The 22323-nt window shown below is 45.5% G+C and overlaps 1 protein-coding gene across 15 annotated transcripts in view; it reads right to left on the reverse strand.

Annotated features, from left to right (window-relative positions):
* Positions 1 to 21913, reverse strand: part of syd (JNK-interacting protein syd) — a 163760-nt gene extending 141847 nt beyond the window's left edge. For all 15 annotated transcript variants that reach the window (XR_010953792.1, XR_010953791.1, XR_010953793.1 and 12 more), the window contains exon 1: positions 21164 to 21913. Coding sequence is in view for 11 of the 15 variants with exons in the window: in XM_067790308.1 (XP_067646409.1) it covers positions 21164 to 21259 (96 nt within the window). In the remaining 4 variants the exon portion in view is untranslated. The remainder of the gene's footprint in view (positions 1 to 21163) is intronic.
* Between the last annotated feature and the right edge of the window lie 410 nt (positions 21914 to 22323).

The raw sequence follows: 22323 nt of genomic DNA on the forward strand, positions 1-22323 counted from the left end.
AAATGATCCCGAAATAGTCCCGAAATGACCTCGTCGGCATCCCGCACGGATCCCGAAAATTATCCAGAAATGATGCCGGAAAGGTTCCCAAATGATCCCCTAATAGTCCCGAAATTACCCTAATGGGATCCCGGACGGATACCGAAAACCATCCAGAAATGATGCCGGAAGGGTTCCCAAATGATCCCGTATTAGTCGCGAAAAAGTCCCGAAATGACCCGGCGGGATCCCGGACGGATCCCAAAACCATCCAGAAATGATGCCGAAAGGGTTCCCAAATGATCCCGTATTAGTCGCGAAAAAGTCCCGAAATGACCCCGACGGGATCCCGGACGGATCCCGAAAACCATCCAGAAATGATGCCGGATGAGCCCCAAAGTGATCCCGAAAAAGTCCCCAAATGACCCCGACGAGATCCCGGACGGATCCCGAAAACCATCCAGAAATGATGCCGGAAGAGCCCCCAAATGATCCCGAAAAAGTCCCCAAATGACCCCGACGATATCCCGGACGGATCCCGAAAACCATCCAGAAATGATGCCGGAAGAGCCCTCAAATGATCCCGAAAAAGTCCCCATATGACCCCGACGAGATCCCGCACAGATCCCGAAAACCATCCAGAAATGATGCCGGAAGGGTCCCCAAATGATCGCGAAATAGTCCCGAAATGATTCCGGAATAGTCCCGAAAATGTTCCAAAATAACCCCGACGGGATCCCTGACGGATCCCGTAAACTATACAGAAATGATCCCGGAAGGGTCCCAAAATGATCCCGAAATAGTCCCGAAAAAGTCCCGAAATTACCCCGGCGTAATCCCGGACCGATCCCGAAAACCATCCAGAAATGATCCCGGAAGGGTCTCGATATGACCCTTACGGGATTACAAATAAGGTGAAGCTAATTATAAAACCATGTTAATAAGGCAGCAGGCGCATTGGAGCGAATAAAAAGTTAGATAGAAACATACAGGTAAAGCTAATAAAAGCGTGCTAATAAAAACAATTGATGGAGGGCGGATGACGGGAGTAGAGGAGAGGACCACTGATCGTTCCTCCAAAATTGTCTAGATCTCGTTCTGTATGTACCAGATACCAAAAACTATTGATTTAGGAGAAAATTTAGATTGAGTTATAACAATTTATGGATTTTACACCAGAGGGGGAGATAAAGGGGGGTGGGCGGAGGGTGTCTCTGCTTACTTTGTAAGCCCTCGACTTATTTGACCCCTTGAGTCTGTGATATTGGTGAAGGCCAGTATACGTAAAGTTATAATGTGTAAAAATTATGAAAAATAATTTCTCGAAGGGTCGTGGGACCCCTACCCCTCTTTCCATGTTCGAAAAAAATTTCGCTAGTAGACTACTGTCTGTGTCCCAAATTTCATCAAAATCCGTGTAGCCATTCTGGCGTGATTCAGTCGCAAAGACGAAAAAATATAATAATTAAATTATAACTGTTCCTAGGGGGCGGGGACCACGCCCCTTTTGAAAAATATATAGCTAGTAGATCCTTCTAGACTATTGGCTATATGTGTGCAAAATTTCATCCAAATCGGTCCAGCCGTTCTTGCGTTATTGAGTCACAAAGACAAACATCTGGACAAACATCCAAACATCCAAACATCCAAACATCCAAACATCTAAACATCCAAACATCCAAACATCCAAACATCTTAACATCCAAACTTTCCCATTTATAATATACTAGCCTTTACCCGCGGCCCCGTCCGCAAGGAAAATTTTAAATATATGGGCTATTCGCGTTAGCCTGCTTATTATCTGTTTAAAATTTTGTTTTCTGTCTAATGCATTTTATTTTTGTAATTGAGTAAAAAAAAAGAACTAAATGAGCTGATAACCTGATAGGATCCCAAATGATCCCGAAATTATCCAGAAAAAGCTACGAAATGACCCCAACGCTATCGCGGACGGATCCCGAAAACCATCCAGAAATGCCCCGAAAGGGTCTCCAAAAGTTCCCCGAATAGTCCCAAAAAAACCCGAAATGAGAGCGACACGATTCTAGACGTATGTAGAGAACCACACAGAAATGATCCCTGAAGGTATTCCAAAATGATCCCGAAAAGGTTCCGAAATGACCCTGACGGGCTCCCGGGCGGATCTCAAAAACCATCCAGAAAATATCCAGGAAGGGTCCCTAAATTATCCCGACTAACTCCAGAAAAAGTTCCGAAATGGCTCCGAGGGGATCCACGATGGATCGCGAAAACCATACAGAAATGATTCCGGAAGGATTCCAAAATGATCCCGAAATAGTCCGGAATTGACCCAGATGGGATCCCGCACAGATCCAGAAATGATCCCGGAAGGGTGCAAAAACTATCCCGGAAAAGTAACAAAAAATCCCGAAATGGCTCCTACGGCATCCCGGACGGATCCAGAAATGATCTCGGAAGGGTCCCCAAATGATCCCAAAAGGGTCCCGAAATGACCCTGATGGATCCGGCAAACCATCAAGAAATTATGCCGAAAGGGTCCCAAAATGATCCCGAAATAATACAGAAAAAGTCACGAAACCCCTAGAGGATTCCCAAATGATCCCGCATTAGCCCCGGAAAGGTCCCGAAATAACCCCGACGGGATCCCGGACAAATCCCGAAATCCATCCAGAAATGATGCCGGAAGGAATCCCAAATGATTCCGTAAAAGTCCCGCATTGATTCCGACGGGATCCCGAACGGATACCGAAAATCATCCAGAAGTGATGCCGGAAAGATCCTCAAATGATCACCTAATAGTCCCGAAATGACCCTTAAGGGGTCATGGACGGATCCCATAAACCATCCAGAAATGATCCCGATATAGTCCCGAAATGACCCTGACGGGATCTCGAACGCACCCCTAAATGACCCTGACGGGATCCCGGACAGATACCGAAATCCATCCAGAAATGATCTTGGAGGGACCCCAAATGATCCCGAAAAAGTCCCGCAATGATTCCGAGGGGATCCTGTTCGGATACCGAAAACCATCCAGAAGTGATGCCGGAAAGGTCCTCAAATGATCACCTAATACCAAAATGACCCTGACGGCATCCCGGACTGATCCCAAAATCCATCCAGAAATGATCTTGGGAAGGTCCCAAAATTATCCCGAAATAGTCTCGGAAAAGTTCAGAAATTACCCTGACGGGTTCCCGGACGAATCCTGAAAGCCATCTCTAAATGATCCCGAAAAAGTCCCGAAATTACCCTGACTGGACCCCGATAGGATCCCGAAAACTATCCAGAAATGATGCCGGAAATGTCCTCAAATGATCACCTAATAATTCCGAAAAGACCCTGACGGGATCCCGAACGGATCCCGACAACTATCTAGAAATGATGCCGAAAGGGCCCGCAAATGATCACGTATTAGTCGAGAAAAAGTCCCGAAATTAACCCGACGGGATGCCGGACGAATCCCAAAAACCATCCAGAAATGATGCCGGAAGGGACACCAAATGATCCCGAAAAAGTCCCGCAATAATTCCGACGGGATCCTGAGCGGATACCGAAAACCATCCAGAAGTGATGCCGAAAAGGTCCTCAAATGATCACTTAATAGTCCCTAAATGACCCTGACGGCATCCCGGACAGATCCCGAAATCCATCCAGAAATGATCTTGGGAGGGTCCCAAAATTATCCCGATATAGTCTGGGAAAAGTCCAGAAATTACCCTGACGGATCCCGGACGAATCCTGAAAACCAATCTTAAATAATGCCGAAAAAGTCCCGAAATGACCCTGATGGGACCCGGAAAGGATCCCGAAATTAACCAGAAATGATGCCGGAAAAGTCCTCAAATGATCTCCCAATAGTTCCGAAAAGACCCTGACGGGATCCCGAACGGATCCCGACAACTATCCAGAAATGATACCGAAAGGGCCCGCAAATGATCCCGTATTAGTCGAGAAAAAGTCCCGAAATGACCCCGACGGGATGCCGGACGAATCCCAAAAACCATCCAGAAATGATGTCGGAAGGGACCCCAATGATCCCGAAAAAGTCCCGCAATTATTCCGACGGGAATCTGAACGGATACCGAAAACCATCCAGAAGTGATGCCGGAACGGTCCTCAAATGCTCACCTAATAGTCTCAAAATGACCCTGAGGGCATCCCGGACAAATCCCGAAATCCATCCAGAAATGATCATGGGAAGGTCCCAAAATGATCCCGAAATAGTCTCGGAAAAGTCCAGAAATTACCCGGACGAATCCTGAAAGCCATCCTTAAATGATCCCGAAAAAGCCCCGAAATGACCCTGACGGGATCCCGAAAGGATTCCACAAACTATCCAGAAATGATGCCGGAAAGGTCCTCAAATGATCCCCTAATAGTTCCGAAATGACCGTGACGGGATCCCGAACGGATCCCGACAACTATCCAGAAATTATGCCGAAAGGGTCCGCAAATGATCCCGTATTAGTCGAGAAAAAGTCCCGAAATGACCCCGACGTGATCCCGGACGAATCCCAAAATCCATCCAGAAATGATGCCGGTAGGTATCCTAAATGATCCCGAAATAATCCCGAAATGACCTCGTCGGCATCCAGGGCGGATACCGAAAATTATCCAGAAATGATGCCGGAAAGGTCCACAAATGATCCCCTAATAGTCCCGAAATTACCCTGATGGGATCCCGGACGGATCCCGAAAACCATCCAGAAATGATGCCGGAAGAGCCCCCAAATGATCCCGAAAAAGTCCCCAAATGACCCCGACGATATCCCGGACGGATCCCGAAAACCATCCAGAAATGATGCCGGAAGAGCCCCCAAATGATCCCGAAAAAGTCCCCAAATGACCCCGACGAGATCCCGCACGGATCCCGAAAACCATCCAGAAATGATGCCGGAAGAGCCCCAAATGATCCCGAAAAAGTCGCCAAATGACCCCGACATACTCCAGAAAAGTTCCGAAATGGCTCCGAGGGAATCAACGACGGATCGCGAAAACCATACAGAAATGATTCCGGAAGGATCCCAAAATGATCCCGAAATAGTCCGGAAATGACCCAGATGGGATCCCGCACAGATCCAGAAATGATCCCGGAAGGGTCCAAAAACTATCCCGGAAAAGTAACAAAAAAATCCCGAAATGGCTCCTACGGCATCCCGGACGGATCCAGAAATGATCTCGGAAGGGTCCCCAAATGATCCCAAAATGGTCCCGAAATGACCCTGATGGATCCGGCAAACCATCAAGAAATTATGCCGGAAGGGTCCCCCAAATGATCCCGAAATAAAAAAGAAAAAGTCACGAAACGACCCCTAGAGTATCCCCAAATGATCCCGTATTAGCCCCGAAAAAGTCCCAAAATGACCCTGACGGGATCCCGAAAGGATTCCGAAAAACAATACAGAAATGATGCCGGAAATGTCCTCAAATGATCCCCCAATAGTCCCCGAAATGACCGTGACGGGATCCCGACAACTATCCAGAAATGATGCCGAAAGGGTCCGCAAATGATCCCGTATTAGTCGAAAAAAAGTCCCGAAAGGACCACGACGGGATCCCGGACGAATCCCAAAAACCATCCAGAAATGATGCCGGTAGGTATCCCAAATGATCCCGAAATAGTCCCGAAATGACCTCGTCGGCATCCCGGACGGATCCCGAAAATTATCCAGAAATGATGCCGGAAAGGTTCCCAAATGATCCCCTAATAGTCCCGAAATTACCCTAATGGGATCCCGAACGGATCTCGAAAACCATCCAGAAATGATGCCGAAAGGGTTCCCAAATGATCCCGTATTAGTCGCGAAAAAGTCCCGAAATGACCCCGACGGGATCCCGGACGGATCCCGAAAACCATCCAGAAATGATGCCGAAAGGGTTCCCAAATGATCCCGTATTAGTCGCGAAAAAGTCCCGAAATGACCCCGACGGGATCCCGGACGGATCCCGAAAACCATCCAGAAATGATGCCGGATGAGCCCCAAAATGATCCCGAAAAAGTCCCCAAATGACCGCGACGAGATCCCGGACGGATCCCGAAAACCATCCAGAAATGATGCCTGAAGAGCCCCCAAATGATCCCGAAAAAGTACCCAAATGAACCCGACGATATCCCGGACGGATCCCGAAAATCATCCAGATTTGGGGAAGAGCCCCCAAATGATCCCGAAAAAGTCCCCATATGACCCCGACGAGATCCCGCACGGATCCCGAAAACCATCCAGAAATGATGCCGGAAGGGTCCCCAAATGATCGCGAAATAGTCCCGAAATGATTCCATAATAGTCCCGAAAATGTTCCAAAATAACCCCGACGGGATCCCGGACGGATCCCGTAAACTATACAGAAATGATCCCGGAAGGGTCCCAAAATGATCCCGTAATAGTCCCGAAAAAGTCCCGAAATTACCCCGGCGTAATCCCGGACCGATCCCGAAAACCATCCAGAAATGATCCCGGAAGGGTCTCGATATGACCCTTACTGGATTACAAATAAGGTGAAGCTAATTATAAAACCATGTTAATAAGGCAGCAGGCGCATTGGAGCGAATAAAAAGTTAGATAGAAACATACAGGTAAAGCCAATAAAAGCGTGCTAATAAAAACAATTGATGGAGGGCGGATGGCGGGAGTAGAGGAGAGGACCACTGATCGTTCCTCCAAAATTGTCTAGATCTCGTTCTGTATGTACCAGATACCAAGAACTATTGATTTAGGAGAAAATTTATATTGAGTTATAACATTTTATAGATTTTACACCAGAGGGGCGATAAAGGGGGGGCGGGCGGGCGGAGGGTGTCACTGCTTACTTTGTAAGCCCTCGACTTATTTGACCCTTTGAGTCTGTGATATTGGTGAAGGCCAGTATACGTAAAGTTATAATGTGTAAAAATTATGAAAAATAATTTCTCGAAGGGGTCGTGGGACCCCCCTCTTTCCATGTTCGAAAAAAACTTCGCTAGTAGACTACTGTCTGTGTCCAAAATTTCATCAAAATCCGTGTAGCCATTCTGGCGTGATTCAGTCGCAAAGACGAAAAAATATAATAATTAAATTATAACTGTTCCTAGGGGGCGGGGACCACGCCCCTTTTGAAAAATATATAGCTAGTAGATCCTTCTAGACTATTGGCTATATGTGTGCAAAATTTCATACAAATCGGTCCAGCCGTTCTTGCGTTATTGAGTCACAAAGACAAACGTCTGGACAAACATCCAAACATCCAAACATCCAAACATCTTAACATCCAAACTTTGCCATTTATAATATATACTAGCCTTTACCCGCGGCCCCGTCCACAAGGAGAAAATAAAATATATGTGCTATTCACGTTAGCCTGCTTATAAAGTTGTCTGTTTAAAAATTTTTTCTGTCAATGTATTTTATTTTTTAATACAGTAAAAAAAAGAACTAACTGAGCTGATGGGCACGCTTACATGAATAGTACAATACACTTTTTTCGAATTAAAAAAAATACATTTTGTTTCTAAGTTAAATTAATTAATATGACAGGGGTGAAAGAATTACTACTCATAGAACAAAGGAGTGAAACTACTATTAGCTAAAACCAAAAAGAAGTTTTTAAATGAAAGCAGTGTTGCTTTTTTGGTTAAAATATTACAAAAATTTTAATTATAGTTGTAATAGTTCGTTACAGGATTCATTTAAAAATAGAACGAAAAAGCTGTGATATATTAAAGATAAAACATACCGAATTTTAATTACGAATAATTTGCCGTAAATCTACGGCCATGTGTGCTGAATTACCGGTTTCGAAGAGACCTAAAATGATCCCGGAAGTGTCCCTAAATGACACCAAATAGTCACGAAATGATGCCGACGGGATCCTGGACAAATCTCGAAAACTATCCAGAAATGATGCCGGAAGGGTCCCAAAATAATCCCGAAGTAGTCACGAAAAGTCCCGAAATGACCCTGACGGGATCCCGGACGGATCCCGAAAACCATCCAGATTTGATTCCTGAACGGTCCGCAAATGATCCCGATATAGTCCGAAAAAGTCCCGAAAAAACTCTGACGGGATCCCGGACAAATCCCGAAAATCGCCCAGAAATTATCCCGGAGGAGTCCCAAAATTATTCCGAAATAGTAGTCACGAAAAAGGCCCGAAATGACCCTGACGGGATCCCGAAAACCATCCAGAAATGATTCTGGAGGGATCCCCAAATGATCCCGGAAAAGTCCACAAACCATCCAGAATTGATCTCTGAAGGTTCCGCAAATGATCCCGAAATAGTCCCGAAAGTCACGAAAAACTCAGACCCATCGCGAAAGTCATGAAGAAATTATCCTGGAAGGGTTCCAAAATTACCCCGAAATAACTCTGACGGGATCCCGGACAGATCCCGAAAATCATCCAGAACTGAGCTCTGAAACGTCCCCAAATAATCCAGAAATAGTCCGGAAAAAGTCCCGAAAAAACTCCGTCGGGATCCCGGACAGATCCCGAAAATCACCCAGAAATTATGCCGGAGGGGTCCCAAAATGATTCCGAAATAGTCCCGAAAAAGTCCCGAAATGACCTAGAGGGGATCCCAGACCGTACCGAAAACCATCCAGAATTGATCTGTAAAGGGTCCGCAATTTATCCCAGATAAAGTCGCGAAAAAACTACGAAGGGATCCCGAACAAGATCCCGAAAATCATAGAGAAATTATCCCGGAAGGGTCCCAAAATGATCCCGAAATAGTCCCGAAAAGGCGCGAAATAACCCTGACGGGATCCCGGACGGATCCCGAAAACCACCCAGAAATGAACTTTAAGGGCAACTGATCCCGAAATAGTCGTGAAAAAGTCCCAAAATTACCCCGACGGGATCCCGAAAACCATCCAGAAATTATCCCTGAAGGATCCCCAAATGATCCAAGAACAGTCTCGAAACTCCATTACATTTTCCCGAAAAAGTAAAAAAATAAACCCGACGGGATCTCGGACGGATCCCGAAAACGATCCAGAAATGATGCCGGAAGGGACCCCAAATGATCCCGAAAAATTCCCGAAATTCCCCCGATGGGATCCCGGACGGATTCCGGACCATCCAGAAATTATGCCGGTTGGTACCCCAAAATGATCCCGAAATAGGCCAGAAATGACCCCGTCGGGATCCCGGACGGATCCCCAAAAGTATACAGAAATGATGCTGGAAGGTGAAATGATCCCCTTAAAGAAAGATGAAAAATGAAATGATCCCCTTATAGTTCCGAAATGATCCTGACGGGATTCCCGACGGATCACGGAAACTATCCAGAAATGATGCCGGAAAGGTTCCCAAGTTATCCCCAAATAGTCCCGAAATTACCCTGACGGTATCCCGGACGGTTCACGAAAACCATCCGGAAATGATGGCGAAAGGGTCCCCAAATGATCCCGCATTAGTCGCGGGTTCCGAAATGACCCTGACGGGATCCCCGAAGGGTCCCGGAAACTATCCAGAAATGATGCCGGAAAGGTTCCCAAGTTATCCCCAAATAGTCCCGAAATTACCCTGACGGTATCCCGGACGGATACCGAAACCCATCTAGAAAAGTGGCCGGAAGATACCCCAAATGATCCCGAAAAAGTCCTGAAATGATCCAGACGGGATCCCGGACGAATCCCGAAAACTATCCATCTAGGTACCCCAAATGATCCCGAAATAGTCCCGAAATGACCCCGCCGGGATCACGGGCGGATCCCGAAAAAGTCCTGAAATGACCTCGACGGGATCCCGTACGGATCCCGAAAATCATCCAGAAATGATGAAGATAGGTACCCAAATGATCCCGAAATAGTCCCGAAATGATCCCGACGGGATCCCGGACGGATCCCGAAAACCAACCAGAAATGAAGCCGGTAGGTACCCCAAATGGTCCCGATATGACCCCGTCGGCATCCCGCACGGATCCCTAAAACTATCTAGAAATGATGCCGGAAAGGTCCCCAAATAACCCCCTAATAGTCCCGAAATTACGCCGACGGAATCCCGGACGGATCCGGAAACCATCCAGAAATGATGCCGGAGGAGACCCAAAATGATCCCGCTAAAGTCCCAAAATGACCCCGACAGGGTCCCGGACGGATCCCGTAAACCATCCAGAAATGATGCCGGTAGGTACCCCAAATGGTCCCGATATGACCCCGTCGGGATCCCGAACGGATCCCTAAAACTATCCAGAAATGATGCCGAAAGGGTCCCCAAATGATCCTGTATTAGTCGAGAAAAAGTTCCGAAATGACTCCGACGGGATCCCGGATGGATCCCGAAAACCATCTAGAAATGATGCCGGAAGAGACCCCAAATGATCCCGCAAAGGTCCCAAAATGACCCCGACAGGATCCCGGACGGATCCCGAAAACCATCCAGAAATGATGCCGGAGGAGACCCCAAATGATCCCGCTAAAGTCCCAAAATGACCCCGACAGGGTCCCGGACGGATCCCGTAAACCATCCAGAAATGATGCCGGAAGAGACCCCAAATGGTCCCGATATGACCCCGTCGGCATCCCGCACGGATCCCTAAAACCATCCAGAAATGATGCCGGAAGAGACCTCAAATGATCCCGCAAAAGTCCCAAAATGACCCCGACAGGGTCCCGGACGGATCTCGTAAACCATCCAGAAATGATGCCGGTAGGTACCCCAAATGGTCCCGATATGACCCCGTCGGCATCCCGCACGGATCCCTAAAACCATCCAGAAATGATGCCGGAGGAGACCCCAAATGATCCCGCTAAAGTCCCAAAATGACCCCGACAGGGTCCCGGACGGATCCCGTAAACCATCCAGAAATGATGCCGGAAGAGACCCCAAATGGTCCCGATATGACCCCGTCGGCATCCCGCACGGATCCCTAAAACCATCCAGAAATGATGCCGGAAGAGACCCCAAATGATCCCGCTAAAGTCCCAAAATGACCCCGACAGGGTCCCGGACGGATCTCGTAAACCATCCAGAAATGATGCCGGTAGGTACCCCAAATGGTCCCGATATGACCCCGTCGGCATCCCGCACGGATCCCTAAAACCATCCAGAAATGATGCCGGAAGAGACCTCAAATGATCCCGCAAAAGTCCCAAAATGACCCCGACAGGATCCCGGACGGATCCCGAAAACCATCCAGAAATGATGCCGGAAGAGACCTCAAATGATCCCGCAAAAGTCCCAAAATGACCCCGACAGGATCCCGGACGGATCTCGTAAACCATCCAGAAATGATGCCGGAAGAGACCTCAAATGATCCCGCAAAAGTCCCAAAATGACCCCGACAGGATCCCGGACGGATCCCGTAAACCATCCAGAAATGATGCCGGAAGAGAACCCAAATGATCCCGCAAAAGGCCCAAAATGACCCCTACAGGATCCCGGACGGATTCCGTAAACCATCCAGAAATGATGCCGGAAGAGACCCCAAATGATCCCGCAAAAGTCCCAAAATGACCCCGACAGGATCCCGGACGGATCCCGTAAACCATTCAGAAATGATGCCGGAAGAGACCCCAAATGATCCCGCAAAAGTACCAAAATGACGCCGACGGGATCCCGGACGGATCCCGCAAACAATCCAGAAATGATGCCGGAGGAGACCCCAAATGATCCCGCAAAAGTCTCAAAATGACCCCGACAGGATCCCGGACGGATCCCGAAAACCATACAGAAATGATGCTGGAAGAGACCCCAAATGATCCCGCAAAAGTCCCAAAATGACCCCGACAGGATCCCGGACGGATCCCGTAAACCATCCAGAAATGATGCCGGAAGAGACCCCAAATGATCCCGCAAAAGTCCCAAAATGACCGCGACAGGATCCCGGACGGATCCCGTAAAGCATCCAGAAATGATGCCGGAAGAGACCCCAAATGATCTCGCAAAAGTCCCAAAATGACCCCGACAGGATCCAGGACGGATCCCGTAAACCATCCAGAAATGATGCCGGAGGAGACCCCAAATGATCCCGCTAAAGTGCCAAAATGACCCCGACAGGGTCCCGGACGGATCCCGTAAACCATCCAGAAATGATGCCGGAAGAGACCCCAAATGATCCCGCAAAAGTCCCAAAATGACCGCGACAGGATCCCGGACGGATCCCGTAAACCATCCAGAAATGATGCCGGAAGAGACCCCAAATGATCCCGCAAAAGTCCCAAAATGACCCCGACAGGATCCCGGACGGATCCCGTAAACCATCCAGAAATGATGCCGGAGGAGACCCCAAATGATCCCGCAAAAGTCTCAAAATGACCCCGACAGGATCCCGGACGGATCCCGAAAACCATCCAGAAATGATGCTGGAAGAGACCCCAAATGATCCCGCAAAAGTCCCAAAATGACCCCGACAGGATCCCGGACGGATCCCGTAAACCATCCAGAAATGATGCCGGAGGAGACCCCAAATGATCCCGCTAAAGTCCCAAAATGACCCCGACAGGGTCCCGGACGGAGCCCGTAAACCAACCAGAAATGATGCCGGAAGAGACCCCAAATGATCCCGCAAAAGTCCCAAAATGACCCCGACAGGATCCCGGACGGATCCCGTAAACCATCCAGAAATGATGCCGGAAGAGACCCCAAATGATCCCGCAAAAGTCCCAAAATGACGCCGACGGGATCCCGGACGGATCCCGTAAACCATCCAGAAATGATGCCGGAAGAGACCCCAAATGATCCCGCAAAAGTCCCAAAATGACCCCGACAGGATCCCGGACGGATCCCGTAAACCATCCAGAAATGATGCCGGAAGAGACCCCAAATGATCCCGCAAAAGTCCCAAAATGACCCCGACAGGATCCCGGACGGATCCCGTAAACCATCCAGAAATGATGCCGGAAGAGACCCCAAATGATCCCGCAAAAGTCCCAAAATGACGCAGACGGGATCCCGGACGGATCCCGTAAACCATCCAGAAATGATGCCGGAAGAGACCCCAAATGATCCCGCAAAAGTCCCAAAATGACGCCGACGACGCCATCCAGGAATGATTACGGAAAGGACCCAAACTGACCCCGAAAAAGTCCCGTAATGATCCCGGAAACCATCAAGAATTTATCTCTCGAACGTACGCAAATGATCCCGAAAGTACCCCGACGGGATCCCGGACGGATCCCGAAAACCATCCAGAAATGATGCCGGAAGAGTCCCGAAATGATCGCGAAATAGTCCCGAAATGATTCCGGAATAGTCCCGAAAATGTCCCAAAATAACCCCGACGGGATCCCCGACGGATCCCGGAAACTATACAGAAATGTTCCCGGAAGGGTCCCAAAATGTTCCCGAAATAGTCCCGAAAAAGTCCCGAAATTACCCCGGCGTAATCCCGGACCGATCCCGAAAACCATTCAGAAATGATCCCGGAGGGTCTCGATATGACCCTTACGGGATTACAAATAAGGTGAAGCTAATTATAAAACCATGTTAATAAGGCAGCAGGCGCATTGGAGCGAATAAAAAGTTACATAGAAACATACAGGTAAAGCTAATAAAAGCGTGCTAATAAAAACAATTGATGGAGGGCGGATGGCGGGAATAGAGGAGAGGACCACTGATCGTTCCTCCAAAATTGTCTAGATCTCGTTCTGTATGTACCAGATACCAAAAACTATTGATTTAGGAGAAAATTTATATTGAGTTATAACAATTTATAGATTTTACACCAGAGGGGGAGATAAAGGGGGGTGGGCGGGCGGAGGGTGTCACTGCTTACTTTGTAAGCCCTCGAATTATTTGACCCCTTGAGTCTGTGATATTGGTGAAGGCCAGTATACGTAAAGTTATAATGTGTAAAAATTATTGAAAAATAATTTCTCGAAGGGGTCATGGGACCCCCACCCCTCTTTCCATGTTCGAAAAAAATTTCGCTAGTAGACTACTGTCTGTGTCCCAAATTTCATCAAAATCCGTGTAGCCATTCTGGCGTGATTCAGTCGCAAAGACGAAAAAATATAATAATTAAATTATAACTGTTCCTAGGGAGCGGGGACCACGCCCCTTTTCAAAAGTATATAGTTAGTAGATCCTTCTAGACTATTGGCTATATGTGTGCAAAATTTTATCCAAATCGGTCCAGCCGTTCTTGCGTGATTGAGTCACAAAGACAAACGTCTGGACAAACATCCAAACATCCAAACATCCAAACATCTTCACATCCAAACTTTGCCATTTATAATATATATTAGATTAGATTAGATATTAGATTAGATATTAGATAAGTGGGAAAGTTTGGATGTTTGGATGTTTGTCCAGACGTTTGTCTTTGTGACTCAATCACGCAAGAACGGCTGGACCGATTTGGATGAAATTTTTCACACATATAGCCAATAGTCTAGAAGGATCTACTAGCTATATTTTTTTGAAAAAGGGGGAGGTGCTCGCCCCCTAGGAACAGTTAAAATTTAACTATTTATTTTTTCGTCTTTGTGACTGAATCACGCCAGAACGGCTACACGGATTTTGATGAAATTTGGTACACAGACAATAGTCTACAAGCGAAATGTTTTTCGAGCATGGAAAGGGGGGTGGGGATGCCACGACCCCTTCAAACAATTACTTTTTAATAATTTTTACACATTATAATTTTACCTTTACTGACCTTCACCAATATTACAACTCAATAGGTCAAATAAGTCGGGGGCTTACAAAATGAGCAGTGACACCCTCCGTGCCACCCTCGCCCTTCTGCCAACCTCTGGTGTAAAATCTATAGATTGTTATAACTCAATGTAAATTTTCTCCAAAATCAATAGTTTTTAGTATCTGGCATATACAGATCGAGATCTAACCAATTTTGGAAAAACGATCAGTCGTCCTCTCCTTCTCCTCCCGCCATCCGTCCTCCTTCAATTGTTTTTATTAGCACGCTTTTATTAGCCTGTATGTTTCTATGTAACTCTTCATTCGCTCCAACGCGCCTGCTTCCTTATTAACATGGTTTTATAATTAGCTTCACCTTATTTGTAATCCCGTTAGGGTCATATCGAAAGCCTTCCGGGATCATTTCTGGATAGTTTTCGGGATCCGTCCGGGCTCCCGTCGGGGTCATTTCGGGATCATTTGGGGTCCCTTCCGGCATCATTTTTGGATGGTTTTCGGGATCCGTCCGGGATCCCGTTGGGGTCATTTCAGGACTTTTTCGGAATCATTTGGAGTACCTTCCTTCATCATTTCTATATGGTTTTGGGGATCCGTCCGGGATCCCGTCGGGGTCATTTCGGGACTTCGCGACTAACACGGGATCATTTGGGCACCCTTTCAGCATAATTTCTGGATGGTTTTCAGGATCCGTCCGCGATGCCGTCAGCGTCATTTCGGGACTATTAGGGGATCATTTGGGAAAATTTCTGGCATCATTTCTGGACATTTTCGGGATCCGTCCGGGATCCCGTCGGTGTCATTTCGGGACTATTTCGGGATCATTTGGGGTACCTTCCGGCATCATTTCTAGATGGTTTTCGGGGTTGTTTCGGGTTCATTCGGGGTACCTTCCAGTATCATTTCTAGATGGTTTTCGGGATCCGTCCGGGATCCCGTGGGGTTAATTTCGGGACTTTTTCTCGACTAATACGGGATCACTTGGGGACCTTTCCGGCATCATTTCTGGATAGTTTTGTGGATCCGTCCGGGATCCCGACGGCGTCATTTCGGGACTATTTCGGGATCGTTTGGGGTACCTACCGGCATCATTTCTGGACGGTGTCCGGTATCCGTCCGGGATCCCGTCGGGATCATTTGGGATCCTTTCAGCATCATTTCTGGATGGTTTTCAGGATCCGTCCGGGATCCCGTCAGGGTAATTTCGGGAATATTAGGGGATCATTTGAGGACCTTTCCGGCATCATTTCTGGCTGATTTTCGGGATGCGTCCGGGATCCCGTCAGGGTCATTTCGGGACTATTAGGTAATCATTTGAGGACCTTTCCGACATCATTTCTGGATGGTTTTCTGTATCCGTTCGGCATCCCGACGGGGTCATTTCGGGACTTTTTCGGGATCATTTGGGGTGCCTTCCGGCATCATATCTGGATGTTTTTCGGTATCCGTCCGGGATTCCGTCGGGGGCATTTCGGGACTTTTTCGGAATCATTTGGGGTCCCTTCCGGCATCATTTCTGGATGGTTTTCGGGATCCCGTCGGGGTCATTTCAGGACTTTTTCGGAATCATTTGGGGTGCCTTCCATCATCATTTCTATATGGTTTTGGGGATCCGTCCGGGATCCCGTCGGGGTCATTTCTTGACTTTTCGCGACTAACACGGGATCATTTGGGGACCCTTTCGGCATAATTTCTGGATGGTTTTCAGGATCCGTCCGCGATCCCGTCAGCGTCATTTCGGGACTATTAGGGGATCATTTCGGAAAATTTCCGGCATCATTTCTGGACATTTTCGGGATCCGACCGGGATCCCGTCGGTGTCATTTCGGGACTATTTCGGGATCATTTGGGGTACCTTCCGGCATCATTTCTAGATGGTTTTCGGTATCCGTTCGGGATCCCTTCGAGGTCATTTCGGGACTTTTTTGGGGCTAATACGGGGTCATTTCGGGAGCCTTTCGGCATCATTTCTGGATGGTTTACGGGATCAGTACGGGAACCCATCAGGGTAATTTCGGGACTTCTTCGGGACTATTTCGGGATCATTTCTGGATGGTTTTCGGGATCCGTCCGGGATCATTTGGGGACCCTTCCGGCATCACTTCTGGATGGATTTCGGGATCTATACGGGAACCCATCAGGGTAATTTCGTGACTTTTTCGGGACTATTACTAGGTGGTTTTCGGGATCCGTCCGGGATTCCGTCAGGGTAATTTCGGGATTATTTGGGGATCATTTGGGGACCTTTCCGGCATAATTTCTGGATAGATTCCGGGATCCGTCGGGAATCCCGTCAGGGTCATTTCGGGACTATTAGGCGGATCATTTGAGGACCTTTCCGGCATCATTTCTGGATAGTTTTCGGGATCTGTACGGGAACCCATAGGGGTAATTTCGGGACTTTTTCGGGACTATTTCGGGATCATTTGGGGTATTTTCCGGCATCATTTCTAGATGGTTTTCGGGATCCGTCCGGGATTCCGTCGGGGTCATTTCGGGACTCTTTCGGGGCTATTTCAGGATCATTTGGGAACCTTTCCGACATCATTTTTTGATAGTTTTCGGGATCCGTCCGGGATCACGACGGGGTCATTTCGGGACTTTTTCGGGGCTATTTCGGGATCATTTGGGGTATTTTTCGGCATCATTTCTAGATGGTTTTCGGGATCCTGTCGGGGTCATTTCGGGACTTTTTCTCGACTTATACGGGATCATTTGGGGACCTTTCCGGCATCATTTCTGGATGGTTTTCGGGATCCGCCCGGGATCCCGTCAGAGACGTTCCGGGACTATTAGAGGATCATTTAGGGACCTTTCCGGCATCATTTCTGGAAAGTTTTCGGGATTCGTCCGGGATCCCGTCGGGGACATTTCACGACTTTTTCGGGATCATTTCTGGCATCATTTCTGGGTTGTTTTCGGGATTCGTCCGGGATCCAGTCGGGGTCATTTCGGGACTATTAGGCGATCATTTGGAGACCTTTCTGGCATCATTTCTGGATAGTTTTTAGGATCCCGTCGGGGTCATTTCGGGACTACATATTTCGGATCATTTGGGGACCCTTTCGGCATCATTTCTGGATAGTTTTCGGGACCTATACGGGAACCCATCGGGGCAATTTCGGAACTTTTTTGGGACTATTTCGGGATCATTTGGGAACCTTTTAGGGGTCATTTCATGACTTTTTCTGTATTATTTCGGGATCATTCGGGGACCCTTCCGGCATCATTTCTTGATGGTTTGCCGGTTCCATCAGGGTCATTTCGGGACAATTTTGGGATCATTTGGGGACCCTTCCGAGGTCATTTCTGGATCCGTCCGTGATGCCGTAGGAGTCATTTCGAGATATTTTTGTAACTTTTTCGGGATAGCTTTGGGACCCTTCCGGGATCGTTTCTGTATGTTTTTTCGCGATCCGTCGTGGATCCCGTCGGGGTCATTTCGGAACTTTTTCTGGACTATGTCAGGATAATTTAGGAACCCTTCCTGGATATTTTCTGGATGGAGATCCGTTCGGGAGCCCGTCAGGGTCATTTCGGAACTTTTCCGGGGCTATTTCGGGATCATTTTGGTACCCTTCAGGGATCATTTCTGTGTGGTTCTGGATAAGTCTAGAATTGTGTCGTCGTCATTCCGGGCTTTTTGGGACTATTCCGGGAACTTTTGGAGACCATTCCGGGGCATTTCTGGACGGTTTTCGGGATCCGTCCGCGATATCGTCGGGGTCATTTCCCGGCTTTTTCTGGATAATTTCGGGATCATTTGGGGATCCTATCAGGTTATCAGCACATTTAGATCCTTTTTTACTCAATTACAAAAATAAAATGCATTACACAGACAAATTTTTTTAAACAGATAACTTGATAAGCAGGCTAACGTGAATAGCCCATATATTTCATTTTCTCCTTGCGGACGGGGCCGCGGGTAAAGGCTAGTAAATTAATATTTTGGAGTGATCCTACGGTGCTAGTCAAATTGAAATCAGCACTTAGGACATTTTTTAAGATGAAAGACATGGGATCAGCTACGCATTGTTTAGGTATTCGAATAAATCAAACAAAAGATTTTATAGAATTAGATCAGTCGAATTATATCAATGAAATACTCGAGCGTTTTCATATGGTTAACTGTAAGCCGATATCTACGCCAAGTGATCCGAATGTTAAGCTATCTAAAAATCTTGGATCAAACACAGACGCACTCAAAGATCTTAATCGCATCCCGTACCAAGAAGTAGTGTGTTGTTTGCTATATATAGCACAAGGCACTCGCCCCGATATCGCCTTTGCAGTCAACGACGTGAGCCCATTCAACGCGAACTACAATTCATCTCACTGGTCGGCGGTGAAACGTATATTTCGATACCTAAAAGGGAGCATACATTTAAAACTACTATATATCAAACAAATCGACGACGGCATCTCAGGCTTTTGTGATGCAGACTATGCATCAGATGTTGATAACCGACGATCATGCAGTGGTTACGTGTTCAAGTGGTCCAACGCGGCAATTACCTGGAACAGCAAGCGTCAACCAACAGTGGCGTTATCGACAACTGAGGCAGAGTATTTGCAAGGTCAGCTGCAGTGAGGGAAGCTATGTGGTTGAAACAATTTGTTAATGAAAGCGATCCCGTACCTCAGAAGGCTATTCCCTTAAATTGCGAAAACCAAAGCTCAATTGAATTAGCTGAATCCGACAATTTTAGGAATCGGACGAAGCACATTGACGTTAGGCATCATCATATCAGAGACATGATTCATGAAGGTGTAATTAAAATAAACTACATTCCGTCCGAAGAAATGGAAGCTGATAACTTAACCAAAGCAGTACCAAAGGACAAACACTCTTTATGCGTTAAACTTTGCGGATTATGCTGAACTTACAAATTTCATATGAAATATATTCATTGAAGATATTCTATTGTAAATTGAAATATTTATTACATACATATTGTGAATTTTTGGATTTAATACTTTAATGAATATTCTTTCATAAATTGAGTTAGTATATTAATTTAATACATTTGTCAATTCACCAAGTGAGGGTGTTGAAGTTAGTTTAGTTTACGCAACACTGTCACTCCCCTTCAAAAAACGCGAGTACTCTATAAATAATGTAAGGAATACTCCTTTGGGAGTATAGCACTGCTCCAAATCTAATCTGTATTCATACAAAAAATGTGCTCCAATTAACATTGCGATGTCCTAGGAGACGAGTAGGTGATCCCACTCTCGATTTGTTTGTGAGTATTCCATAGAGTACATACGTGAGAGTACTTTCCAAAGTACTTTCACTGTTGTACTCCATGGAGCACCCACAGAGGATCATATGTCAAAGTACTAAAGAGGAATTGTGTATGAAAGAATTATCGAAGTGAATTTAATTTAAAATGAAAGTAAATGAAGAGGGGCAATACAACTTTTATATTTTATACTACGAATATTCTTACATTATTTAGCATTTGTGTGAATAAAGAAACTAATATAATACGCATGCGCATACGTGAAAAAAGAAACTAATATAATATGTATACATAAAACCAGTGCGCTGTTGCATTTTATCAGAGTTGCCAAAGTAAAATTTTATTATTAGTTATTTGCATGCAATATTTTACTTTTGCCAACTCTGTTCGATCGTCATCGTGTCGTGATCACTGTCGTTAAAAAACGAACAATGATCGGCTGATGGTGGTCCGCAAACGCATTGCAAAGGAGTATTGTTAGAGTACTCCAACATGAAGAAAATGGAACACGTAATCCAACAATTTTTGCTGGGTCGTCTATATCTGCTAGAGATAGGTTTGCACAACACTGTCACATGCTCATCTCTATCTTGTAAATGTATATAAATGCATTTTATGAATAAAGGTCGATTGAGCGACACTGGCACCATCTGACATGAAGACAACAACATAACAACAACAACAACATACATTCTAACATAGTTTGTAACCTATTAATATGTTATATTGCAGTTTTTAACTGTGAAAAATGTTAGAAAAGTAATCGACGAGTGGTAAAAATTATTTCACTTGCAAAGTGTACCCTTAGCCAAAGAAAATGTCAAATGCTTCTTCTTATGCTTTGCTGGCAACAAATGTTGCAAGTTGGCTATTTTTTAAAGTCAGATGGCGCCAGTGTCGCTCAATTTATCGTTCTCCATAAAAATACGTGCAATCAACTCATAATGCTTTTAGGAGTGGAACTCTACAACTATTTTTTGCCATCCAGTTTAGTATGCATCTTAAAGTCGAATACTATACAAATGGATTGTGCTGATACACACTATGGTCACAACTGGCCGAACTTTTGTTAGTACCCTTATGTAAATAATGTTTACCTCTCGATTGAATATATACATGCGTACATACTATGTATATTACGGACAATCATGTATTGTAGATGTGTTCACAACGTGGCATTGCTTATAAATAAATTCATTGTAGGTAGGTATGAACATATAAGTATGCATATCAATAACTATTTAAATCTGATCTATCTAAATTCTGTATTGAGATAAATCTTTGTATGTATGTATATATTTCTATGCGCATATATCTTCAAATGAATTACAATTTTTTTATTGTTTTATGTAAACAAATCAATTGTGACCCACCTTCTCGGACATGACCATATTGTTGTCCTCGGTACCATAAACAGTCTCAGCTCCAGGCTGAGGGCCATGATTGTTGAGCATTGTGTCGTCGTCCATTGTGACTTGTTAATAATTATAATTACTTTCGCAAAATTCACGCGACACAGTCAACGTTTGCGATTACTTTTTTCAACATTTGCGGTTTTGCATTATTCGTTTTTTATGTGCCAATGTAATTAAATTTATGAAAAGAGAATATCAGGAGTGAACGTAAGTTGGTGCTTAGCTGCAGAATAGTAGCAAACTAATAAGAGGACTCCCACCCTACAACAGCGCCTTAACACACAGCGTCGATTTTTCACACTTTACAATCGCCTCCCTTTCTCCTTTATGTATGCATATACATACATATATATACTTATTTAGATATATATTTGTGTTATTTATATGACATTATTTGCGTTTAACTATGTGCTCCATTTTATATTTGTATATATGATTTTAGAATTATTTTAGCCTTTCATTGTTTTTTTGTATTTATGAATGAATTGCGATAGCGAAATTTTTAGAGCTTCCATTTTTACACCGTTTTTTATTTATCATTATTTGACTAGATTTATTTGGCTTTCAGCTATCGCCATAAACTCAATTTATCACATATTTTATGCATCCACAATAATTATTTAGAAATTTTGTATTTTGTCGAAATAGAAATTATCTTTCTGCAATAATTTCGACTTTTAAATTCGCACTTTTTTGTCTGAGTCTATTCGTCAGCGTGAAAATTTTTTCTTATGACATTTTTTTAATTGAAGTTTTCCTGACATTTCTTCGTGATTGACAAGCGCGTAATCAGTGCTGCATCTAAATTTCTATAGGGGCCCTTTGGACTGCCTTTGTATATCGCAAGCAAGACGAATCCCTACCAGTTGGTGGCAAAGCGAATTCAACCAATTCGCCATTCAGAAGAATGTCAAGTCAAAAGAAAATTTTAATTGATTTCGAATAACTGACATATTAAAGTACAAGTGCGGAGTTCGCATTGACTGACATATTGTTGTACAAGGAACTGTATGGGAAATAATCAAGGAGCCAGCTGTGTTCGCCTTGTCTTGCATAGATTCGCCTTGGGCAAATTTAAACAAGGTCATGGCAAATCGAACTTAATCCAATTCGCCGCG

The sequence above is a fragment of the Eurosta solidaginis genome, chromosome 5, assembly GCF_040869045.1.
Source record: "Eurosta solidaginis isolate ZX-2024a chromosome 5, ASM4086904v1, whole genome shotgun sequence".
NCBI classification, from domain to species: Eukaryota; Metazoa; Arthropoda; class Insecta; order Diptera; family Tephritidae; genus Eurosta; species Eurosta solidaginis.